Here is a 12,233-nt window from a genome sequence, read left to right on the forward strand (position 1 = left end):
TTAGGGTTTATACATGTTGTAATGTGTCAGAATTTCATTCCTTCTTATATGGCTGAAAGGAACGAATGAATGAACAAATAACTTCATAACCTACAATTATAACCAGGCTTCCTGATATCATTGATTGCATAGATATGCCACTGGTTGTATCTAAAAAAAGAATACTAGAGTCCAGTTAGAGAAGAATGGTGTGTCCACATTTGCATTATATGTGAAATACATGTGAACAGAAGGAGGTGGAGCAGTGAATGATGAACACCTGGCTTCATAGCATCAGGGAATCAACCACCCTGAATTTTTCCATTATATCTTCTTGGCCTTTAAGGATTTGCACTGCACTGGCATCAGAATGATGATGAAATTGTTTGGCTAATGAGGAGCTTTGGATATTGGTCCTCCAGAGGTACAGAGACTACAAATTGTGAAAACCTCATTCAACAGCACTTCCCTGGTAAAGAAACAGCACACCTGTACCTCCTCCTGGAGATAAGCCTTCTTGCCCAGGAGCCTGGAGCTTCACTCAGTCCCTCTCCTCTTATAGAACTTTAGTCTCCATCACTGAACATCTAGCAGAGATGCATCATTGCATCTCTAGGAGAGATTCCATCATTGCACAGTGAAGTCATCCAGGTAGCAAAATGTCCCTTTGTTAATGTTTGGAAATCAGGGCAGGTGTTTTACTACAAGTTTATCCAGGGGAAACTGTGAGGAAAGGACATGCATAAAATGATTAGAACCAAGGCATTCATTTGCCTCATGCCTGTCTCCCATCTTGACATGTTCCCTTGTACCTTTCCTGAAATCCTCAGAGAGCTCTCATTCTGTCAGTCTCCTACTCTCTCTCCACAATGGCAAAAACTATTTTCTTTCTCAGCTCATTTACAAACATGGTGATTGTTTTCAACTTGGCGGGCATTTAACTTCTTTTTTTTTTTTTTTGCGGTACTCGGGCCTCTCACTGTTGTGGCCCCTCCCGTTGCGGAGAGCGGCCCAGCCACTCCGCGGCACGTGGGATCCTCCCGGACCGGGACACGAGCCCGTGTCCCCTGCATCGGCAGGTGGACCCTCAACACTGCGCCACCAGGGAAGCCCCTAACTTCATTTTTGTAGTGGTTTCGGGGAGGAGGCTTGGGCAGTTTTACTCTATCTTCCAGTTCTGTGTTTTTAACACAGCTCTGTGTTATCTCTGTTGCCAGGCTGTGAGGTCTCTGAGAAAGGAGGTGGCAATCCAGTTAGACTCATCAGCCTGACTACCTGTTTCTCCTAATAAGGTTACCAAATGTAATAAATAATCAGAACATCATAGTGTAATTTTTAAAATGACCATTCCTAGATCCTTTCGAGAATTAACAAATGTTGACACACTGCTTTATTAACTTCAGGTCTTTTTTCAAAATAACAAAATAACAAGCATATGGAAAGCATCCCTCCATTCCATTACTTCCCTTCCCAAACTGGTGTTTGCCTCTGGTGATACTCCTGCTGCTGGACTAGGGACCACATCTTTTCCATCAGATTTATCAACAATATGGAACCCAGAAACCAAACAGATGTTTCAGAATTTCTTCTCGTGAGACTGACAGAGGATCCAGAACTGAAGACCACTTTCTTCAAACTGTTCCTGTCCGTGTACCTGATCACTGTCCTGGGAAACCTTCTCATCATCTAGGCTGTCATCTCTGACTTCCAACTCCACACTCCCATGTACTTCTTTCTCTCCAATCTGTCCTTGACTGACATCTGTTTCAGCACCACCATGATGCCAAAGATCCTGGAGAACATCCAAGCACAGAATCAGAGCATCACTTAATAGAGGCTGCCTCACCCAGATCAGCTTTGTTCCGACTTTTGTTCGTTGGGAAAATTTTCTCCTTTTAGTAATGGCCTACGATCGTTACGTGGCTATTTGTCACCCACTAAGATACACAGTCATCATGAACCCCCGCCTCTGTGTTCAGCTGATTATACTCTCCTTGTTCATTAGCATTGCAGATGCCCTGCTGCATAGTCTGGTGGTGCTGCAACTGTCCTTTTGCACAGACCTGGAAATCTCCCTCTTCTGTGAAGTTGTCCAGGTCATCAAACTTGCATGTTCTGATACCCTCGTCAATAACATCCTGATATATTTTGCAGCTAGCATATTTGCTGGTGTTCCTCTTTCTGGAATCATTTTCTCTTGTATTCAGATTGTTTCCTCCATTTTGAAAATGCCCTCATCAGGCAGAAAGTAGAAAGCTTTCTCTACCTGTGGGTCTCACCTCTCAGTTGTTTCCTTTTTCTATGGGACAGCTTTTGGGGGGTACATTAGTTCGGCAGTTACTGACTCTTCCAGGAAGGCTGCAGTGGCTTCACTGATGTACACTGTGGTCACTTCTATGATGCACCCCTTCATCTACAGCCTGAGGAACAGAGACATGAAGGGAGTTTTGAGGAAACTTATTGGTAGAGTATTTCTTTTCTGTGATTGTGTCATCCGATTTGGGATGGGTTCACTAGAATGCGTCAAAGTAAAAGGAATACTGATGAGCTAGAATGCCTGACTCTTTCATCAGTAGGTTCTTTGATAAATAGATAACATGATGGCTAAGTGCATTTTAACTTAGGGTTAAAACCTGAAGTCCTCTTTTTTTTTTTTTCTTTAGCACTGTGATTTTTGATACATGATTTCCATTCTCTAAGAAAAGTGTCTTCAGTTAAGGTCTATGGAAGCTGAATCTGAGGCAGAGGTTCATGGTATAGTAATTTTGTGGGGAATGTTCTGAGCACAAGGGAAGTGGGAAAAGGTGGATAGGTCAAGGAAATGATTTAAAGAAGTCTGTGGTCACGCAGAAGTAGGTTCTGCTTGATTCTATGGGTAGCTCCGTGTGAATTGCACCCCAGAGTTAAGCCTACTGTGGGACGTAGTGGTTGATCTTTCATACCCCAGATCAGGAATCCTTGAGACTGGTCACTGGTAAATTGTACATGTGTGGGGCATCATTAGCGTCCAGAACACTCAGCTTTATTTTGTATACAATTTTTGTGATTAGATTATCTCAGTAGTTTGAAATGATTGTGTGATGTTTGAAATTGATCAGTGAGGAAGACTTCCTAATAAGAGAAGTTAATCCTGAGTCTAATATGTGCAAACAATAAAGATATCTTCGTTACAAGGATTTCAGAGGTAGAAAATGCGAAGGAGCAGGAAAGTAGAGATTCATTCATTCCTCCATGAAGTGGCTTCATGCTAGGGCTGATTCCCCTCATGGACCCAGATGGCTTCACAGATGCAGGTATCATATCTAGACATGATTCCCAGAGGAAAAAACCCAAATAACAAAAAACCCTGACTGACCTTCCCTGGGTCTGAGGTTAATTGAGGGACTATTTATAATGGATATTTCCGTGGCATCATCCGTAAGGTATTACCTTCAATCTTATCACTGAGAATAGGATCATACGCCACCTACTTAATCTAATTCCTGGTATAGGGGAAATGATTACTATGAGAACCTTACTCTTATCATATGTAGTGTAATTACTGGACAAAAACAGGACAATGCTTCAATAAAATTTAACTACTATTGCTGTGTTCCATATCTTGCATATCTTCTTAACTCTTATAATCCTATTGTTTTCACATAACTTTATCGCTTGCTTCAGCAGTTAGATTTGTTTTCATTTATTGTTATATTTATCAGTCTTTTCCCTTGGTGTGAATAATATAATAAAATAAATATTTGTTAGGTAAGCAGGGCAAAGTATGGTAATCTTCTGGCATTGTTTTTCCTTTGAAATCTTCTCATTGGCTTTGTTTTTGAATTTCATTTTTTTTATACAGCAGGTTCTTATTAGTTATCTATTTTATACATATTAGTGTATATATGTCAATCCCAATCTCCAATTCATCCCACCACCGCCATCACCACCCCCGCTTTCCCCTCTTGGTGTCCATATGTTTGCTCTCTACATCTGTGTCTCTATTTCTGCCTTGAAAACCAGTTCATCTGTACCATTTTTCTAGATTCCACATATACACGTTACTATACGATATTTGTTTTTCTCATTCTTTTTTTTAACATCTTTATTGGAGTATAATTGCTTTACAATGGTGTGTTAGTTTCTGCTGTATAACAAAGTGAATCAGCTGTACATATACATATATCCCCATATCTCCTCCCTCTTGCGTCTCCCTCCCACACTCCCTATCCCACCCCTCTAGGTGGTCACAAAGCACCGAACTGATCTCCCTGTGCTATGCGGTGGCTTCCCACTCACTATCTATTTTACATTTGGTAGTATATATAAGTCCATGCCACTCTCTCACTTTGTCCCAGCTTACCCTTCCCCCTCCCGCTGTCCTCAAGTCCATTCTCTACGTCTGTGTCTTTATTCCTGTCCTGCCCCTAGGTTCTTCATAACCTTTTTGTTGTTGTTGTTTTAGATTCCATATATATGTGTTAGCATACAGTATTTTTTTTTCTCTTTCTGACTTACTTCACTCTGTATGACAGCCTCTAGGTCCATCCAAGTCTCTACAAATGACCCAATTTCGTTCCTTTTTATGGCTGAGTAGTATTCCATTGTATATATGTACCACATCCTCTTTATCCATTTGTCTGTTGATGGGCTTCATTGGCTTATTTGTAAGACTGTATCTGAGCTTTTACTTCTCTCCTTAGTCATATTTTTTTTCCTCAATAACTTTTTTTTTATATTTATTTAGTTGCACTAGGTCTTAGTTGCAACACGTGGGCTCCTTAGTTGTGGCATGCATGTGGGATCTAGTTCTCTGATCAGGGATCAAACCCAGGCCCCCTGCATTGGGAGCACGTAGTCTTATCCACTGTACCACCAGGGAAGTCCCTCCTCAGTCATCTTATATTGCTTTGTTTCTTTTTTTTTTAATTTAAGCATTTTAAAAAATTAATTTATTTTTTGGCTGCATTGGGTCTTTGTTGCTGCGCGGGCTTTCTCTAGTTGTGGAGGGCAGGGGCTTGTCTTATTGTGGAGCATGGGCTCTAGGTACATGGGCTTCAGTAGTTGTGACATGCGGGCTCAGTAGTTGTGGCTGCTGGGCTCTACAGTGCAGGCTCAGTAGTTGTGGTACACGGGCTTAGTTGCTCCGCGGCATGTGGGATTTTCCCGGATCAGGGCTCGAACCCGTGTCGCCTGCACTGGCAGGCAGATTCTTAACCACTGCACCACCAGGGAAATCCCTATTGCTTTGTTTCTTACACATCTCTAGTGGAGTCCACATAGAGAAACATCCTTGAATAAAATTAACTGTATCATTGATGTCTTAGCAGATTGGGTGCAGACTTAGGGCCTTCATGGAAAATTATTAAATGTGTCTTATTCTATGGAGAACTACTTTCCTTTGACAAGGAGATGTTGAGAATAAGACAAGAGTGTAAGGCCAAATGGCCCGAGGCAGGGGAACGCAATCAGACTCACAGGTTGCATCAGACCGAAACTTTCCGGACCACCCAGTTCCAGGAACTGACCTGGGGACTTTCCACCTGGCCCAGCCTTCCCGCCTTTCGAGGGGCGGGACTAATGGTCTGAAGACTGATGCGACCAGCACCAGATATTGCCACGATACCCGAAAAGACCACCAAATAAGGAATACCCTGCGCCCTCCCGGATTCACCACACCCCTTTCCCTTCTTCCCCTATAAATTCTGCCCAAACCCTCGCCCGGGTGCGACTTCTCTGGCCCCTTTCTCTCAGACCAGTGAACCTCGCCCGGGAGCGGCCCCAAATAAAGCTTGTTTAAGGTCTCCTCCGTTTCTTGTTGCCATTCCTTACAAAGAGGAGAAAGGGAAGCTGGCAAAATAAGCAGGATCACTTTCCCCAGAAGCACAGAAACAAGAGGCCACCAGTCAGAATCATCTCTGTGGGTGAGGTGAAAACAGTGGAGCTGTCAAGGGAGAGTCAAGAGAGTGGGTGAAGAACTTTCTGTTCACTGGTGGTTGAGGGGTGGTTTTATTTTCAGCACCAACCTGGGAAACAGCTCCCTGCCTGGCATTCCGGTTCACTCTAGTGCAGAGCTTCCTCCATTGATGTCCACAGAACAGCTGCAGAGATGAATTACCTGAGACCTTCGTTCATACTGAGGTTTCCCTGAGCTCCAGCAAGAACCACTGACTTTGAACCTCTGGGGAGACATGTAAGGGATTATAGAACTCTTAATGAATACTTTTGGAGATTCTGATGACCTCTAAATTCTAAGCTGCATGATCCATATTAGAAGAACATGGGAAATATATTTAGAATTAAGAATATGGAAGGGCCTTTCCTCAATTTTACTTGTTAAAATATCATGTAAAAAAGGAGAGCTTAAAACCTATGTGTAGTTCTGCAGGAATAGTAACATAATAAACATGCACATACCTATCCTGAAGTTAAAGCAATGCTGACATTATAGAATGCAACTAACTGTTCTCCCACTTGCTCTGCTTGCAGCTAGTTTTCAGCTGTTATGAATGATTCCGTGTGAGTATTCTTTTACACATACCATGGTAGCAGTGAGAGAGTGTTTTATACTTGTCATGGAATTATTGTGTAAAGGAAATACATATTCTCCTTTGGGTATTTAAGAGTTTTCTTAAGTGGTTGAAAGTTTCTGGTAATCCATATTATCACCAACATCTTTTCATTTATTGTGACAGTTTACTTGTTGTAAAAATTAGTTCATCAGTTGTCATATCACACATTTATTTTCCTTTCTGTCAAATATCTATTTGTGATATTTCTACTGAGTTGTTTAACTTTTTCTTATTGATTCATATGAGTTATTTACATAATAGGGATATTAGTATTTGTTATATGCATTACAAATTTCTCCTTTAAGTTTATGACTTCTTTTTAGATATCCTATACAGCTTTTTTTTTTTTTTTTTGGTGTGAACATTTTAATTATGTAGTTAATGTTTGTTAATACTTTCCATAATGGCTTGTACTCAATAGGTCTTTTATTTATTTATTTAAATTTTTTTTTGTGTGGTACACGGGCCTCTCACTGCTGCGGCCTCTCCCGTTGCGGAGCACAGGCTCTGGACGCGCAGGCTCAGCAGCCATGGCTCACGGGCGCAGCCGCTCCGCGGCATGTGGGATCCTCCCGGACCGGGGCACGAACCCATGTCCCCTGCATCAGCAGGCGGACTCTCAACAACTGCGCCACCAGGGAAGCCCCAATAGGTCTTTTTTTATGAAACCCATAGTACTTCAGTCTGAAGAATTCTCAGTATTGGCTTTTACAGTAGAAATATGGACCCTCCTGAAATTTACTTTTCCCTTTGATGTGAAGCAGGATCCAAACTTATTTTTATGTCCCTGCATAAACTGTCCATTTAAGTATTGGTTTCTTTCTGGGCTCTATTTTCTGATCAATAGGTCTTTTCTTTATCCCTGAGCCAATATAACATGTCTTAATTACTGTAGCACAGCAGTCAACTAAAAGTAAGTTTGGGTACTTCCCTGGTGGTCCAGTGGTTAAGACTCCCCACTTCCAATGCAGGAGGCATGTGTTCGATCCCTGGTTGGGGCACTAATCCCACATGCTTCGGGCTGTGGCCAAAAAGTTAAAAAAAAAAAATCTATTATGGCAACAAAGAAGTCCCTAACTCTGTTGATTACAATCACAAGGTACATTGTACAATGTATACAGTAGCTGTATTCATAGTTACCCAAAACAAAAACAACCCACCTGTACCTCCATGCATATGCATAAGTAAACAGTGGTATATCTTTAAAATAGAAGACAGCAATAAAAAGGAATGAAGAATTGATAACAGCCGACAAGTTGTATGATTCTTAAAGGCATTAAGCTGAGTGAAAAAGACCCATGCAAAAAAGCAAACATTTATTTTAAAATTCTTTTAGGATCATATTCTTGCTGGATAATTACAATTTGAATTGTGGATTCATTTTATTATTTATTTATTTATTTAGTCCAGCACCGTGCAGCATGTGGGATCTTAGGTCCTCCTTAGATGTCAGGGATCAAACACGTGCCTCCTGCAATGGAAGTGCGGAGTATTAACCACTGGACTGCCAGGGAAGTCCCTGAATTGTGGATTCATTTTAACTGCTAGATTTTCCCCTCTCTCTTTCCTTTTATGTACTCACACTTTATCATCTAACAGATTCACTGCTGCCCTTACCTATCACCAGTCCTCTAGCCTGGAATTAAATCTAATAATTTATCCCTGCTGCTCAGTGTTTTTGAGATATCAACAATCCAGCCACCAAATCATCATGTAGCTTGGTTCAGCTTTGCCTTGGAGGCTTCTTTTGAAACTTTCTGCTGTTCTAAGTTGACAGTCATGGTCCCAGACAGTGTCCACAACTCTTATGTTCACTCCCATTTCTCAGTAACAAACCTCCACCTCTGCCCTTAGCTTTTTAAATTTTACATCTCTTTTTTTATTTTCTAATATTTTATGTGTTTGAAGCAAATGAGGTTAAGATAGTAAGGGATCACATTACAATGCTATCTTGTTTCCTGTTGGTTTTAATATATCCAGAAAATTGTAGGTTAACAAATTTCATACAGTAGCAGTGAACAATAGAGGAAATAAATCGATAGACACATGAAAATATTGAAGTCCTTAAAGATGAAAAATATGTTAATTAATGTTATCATGGAGTACCAACCCCACCTATTAGATAATAGGTAAACTCCAACTAAGAGTACTGAGTTATGCTTGCACACTAGTGTTTTGCCTTGATACTGTAACCTCTTACAACTCTATGAAAAAATGAGAAATAGACATGAGCAGAAAAGAGGATGGTGAACACTTGGCCTCACAGGGTCAGGAAAGCAGCCATCCTGAATTTTCCCATGTAGAGTCTTAATTTTAAGGATTTGCATTCTCGTGGGATCACAGTAACATTAAATTTCTTGGTTAATGAGGAGCTTTGGAAAATGAATCTCTAGGGTTCAAGACTACAATCTGCCTGTGACCATCTCAATCAACAGTCCTTTCCCTGGAAAGAAGCAGCACATCTGAGACTCGTGCCATATCCCTCTTGCCCAGGAGCTGGGTGACTCACTCACATCCTTCTCTTTCTGAAGACAGATCTTCTGTATGATACATCAGAGATGTCAAACATCATTCCACTGTGATGCCAGCCAAGTAACCTAATGCTCCTTAGTGAATGTTTGGAAATGAGGAAAGGTGTTTTGGTACAAGTTTATCCAGTGAAAGCTGTGATGAGAGTACATACACCAGGTAATTAGAACCAAAGGCACTCTTCCTAACTTATGCCATCTTCACACTTTTTTTTTTTTGTATTTTGCAATACTTAAGCACCTCTGATTTACTAATACCATACTCTCTACTATGACCTGGAACATTTCTTCCTGATTAGAAATCTGCCTGTTGAAAAACATAGTGCCATTTATAGAAATTTTTGACATATCTTTGTGTTTCCTGAGATGATGTGGGTGAGCAGAAAGGTTGGTAAAGTTCATCTTATCTTTCCATTTCTGGTTCTTGACATATCTATGTATTATTTCTTTTGCCTGGCCTGAGGTCACTGGAGATTGAGGCAGAATCTTCATTGTCTCCCTAGTCAATCGGTTTCTCTTTATAAAATTATCAAATGTTTTAAATAATCAGAACAGCACAGATAGATAGTGTAAGTGAAAAATACAACCAAGTTACTGGGGGGTAAGTGGGGGAGGGATAAGCTGGAAGATTAGGACTGACATATACTCAATACTATAGATAAAATAGATGCAGCTCAATAACAAAAAAACAAACCCAATCCAAAAATGGGCAGAAGACCTAAATAGACATTTCTCCAAAGAAGATATACAGACTGCCAACAAACACATGAAAGAATGCTCAACATCATTAATCATTAGAGAAATGCAAATCAAAACTACAATGAGATATCATCTCATACCAGTCAGAATGGCCATCATCAAAAAATCTAGAAACAATAAATGCTGGAGAGGGTGTGGAGAAAAGGGAACACTCTTGCACTGCTGGTGGGAATGTGAATTGGTTCAGCCACTATGGAGAACAGTATGGAGGTTCCTTAAAAAACTACAAATAGAACTACCATATGACCCAGCAATCCCACTATTGGGCATATACCCTGAGAAAACCATAATTCAAAAAGAGTCATGTACCAAAATGTTCATTGCAGCTCTATTTACAATAGCCCGGAGACGGAGACAACCTAAGTGCCCATCATTGGATGAATGGATAAAGAAGATGTGGCACGTATATACAATGGAATATTACTCAGCCATAAAAAGAAACGAAACTGAGCTATTTGTAATGAGGTGGATAGACCTAGAGTCTGTCATACAGAGTGAAGTAAGTCAGAAAGAGAAAGACAAATACCTTATGCTAACACATATATATGGAATTTAAGAAAAAACAATGTCATAAAGAACCTAGGGGCAAGACAGGAATAAAGACACAGACCTACTGGAGAACAGACTTGAGGATATGGGGAGGGGGAAGAGTGAGCTGTGACAGGGCGAGAGAGAGGCATGGACATATATACACTACCAAACGTAAGGTAGATAGCTAGTGGGAAGCAGCCGCATGGCACAGGGATATCGGCTTTGTGACTGCCTGGAGGGGTGGGATAGGGAGGGTTGGAGGGAGGGAGACGCAAGAGGGAAGAGATATGGGAACATATGTATATGTATAACTGATTCACTTGATTATAAAGCAGAAACTAACACACCATTGTAAAGCAATTATACCCCAATAAAGATGTTAAAAAAAAGTGTAAAAAAATTAATAAATAAATAAATTACCATTTGAGAAGGGCGTATTAGCTTCAAACAACCTCATTCAAAGCAGGATTGCTTATATAGGTCACTTGATGGAACTGGTTTTTTAAAAAGGAGGCAAATTGAATGCACATGTATTGTTATTCCGGGGGATATGGCCTCACTGTTATAAGCATTGAGTATCACCATAAACAGTCTTTAAGGATCATCACTGTTGCTTTCTTCTCAAGAGTATTAGACTTTTTCAGTTAAAACCACAGACCTCCAGACCTGGCCCTGTTGTAGATTGGAAAGACGATGAAAATCCACTTTCTGGTGAATGGAACCCAGAAGTTAAGAATATTAGAGTTTGCCAGGGGGAGCCCATGAGTCTGGTCAGGTCCTTTTTGGAATAACCAAAGATCTGGTGAAAGTTGGTCCACAGCTCTTCTTGTAAGTTCCCTCTGTTCTCCTGTTATATGAATGCAAGTAGTTATGGTGCTGGTTGGGAGAGGATTGGAATGGCCAGAGATTTGGGAAATTATTAGAACTAGGGGGCTCATAGAATTTACCTCTCTCCCTCTCCTGTGCAATGAGGGATGCCTCACACCAAAAAAACTGTTAAGATTCTGTCAGCCAAACTATCCCTGTCTTGTTTTGTGTTAAGAAGTTAAGACCACAAATCTAAAAAAAAAAAAAAAAAAAAAAAAAAACAGATGAACTTATTGGCAAAACAGAAATAGACCCACGGACATAGAAAAACAACTTACGGTTACCAAAGAGGAAAGGGTGGGGGAGGGATAAATTAGGAGTTTGGGATTAACATATACACACTACTGTATATAAAATAGATAAGCAACAAACACCTACTGTATAGCACAGGGAACTATACTCAATATTTTGTAATAACCTAGAAGAGAAAAGAATCTGAAAAAGTATACATGTATATGTATAATAACTGAATCACTCTGCTGTACACCTGCAACTAACACAACATTGTAAATGAACTATGCTTCAATAAAATACATATATATACATATATATATATATATATATATATATATATATAAATTTAAAAAGAGAGAGAAAAAAAGAAGACCACAACTGCAGGAGAGAGTTATCCTGATAGCCCTTACAATATCAACTTCCAACATTTGTTGGTATTGATATATGTTTTATTCATTCATTCAACACATGAGCACTGGCAATAGAGCAGTAAGCAAGAGAGAGAGAAAAAAAGCCCTTTCCTGTGACAACAAAAGTTTAGTACAAGGGAGTTTCTTCAGGGTGGGTGAGGGGGGGAGTGATGGAACTGTTCTGTATCTTGATATCAGAGCAGTGACTCTGAAGATGCTAAAAAATTTAAATGGTACTCTACCTCCCCAAATCCCACAAATCTATACATAAGATAAAATACCATGAATGGTACACCAGAAAAAAGTTAATTTCACTGATATTTAAAAATAAAATCAAACAGTAGAAAGCAAGGCAACCATTCCCAGTTCAGCAG

At 40.2% G+C, this 12,233-nt stretch overlaps 1 protein-coding gene across 1 annotated transcript; it reads left to right on the forward strand.

The window, feature by feature from the left end:
- The first annotated feature begins 1,507 nt into the window (after positions 1–1,507).
- Positions 1,508–2,531, forward strand: LOC103086098 (olfactory receptor 7G1-like). Its single transcript, XM_082931204.1, is given in 2 exon segments — positions 1,508–1,807; positions 1,809–2,531. Coding segments are annotated over 2 exon segments (1,002 nt in total). The 5' UTR covers positions 1,508–1,528.
- The last annotated feature ends 9,702 nt before the right edge of the window (positions 2,532–12,233 follow it).

Source organism: Lipotes vexillifer, unplaced genomic scaffold (genome assembly GCF_000442215.2).
Source record: "Lipotes vexillifer unplaced genomic scaffold, Lipotes_vexillifer_v1.1 scaffold469, whole genome shotgun sequence".
In the NCBI taxonomy this organism is placed as follows: domain Eukaryota; kingdom Metazoa; phylum Chordata; class Mammalia; order Artiodactyla; family Lipotidae; genus Lipotes; species Lipotes vexillifer.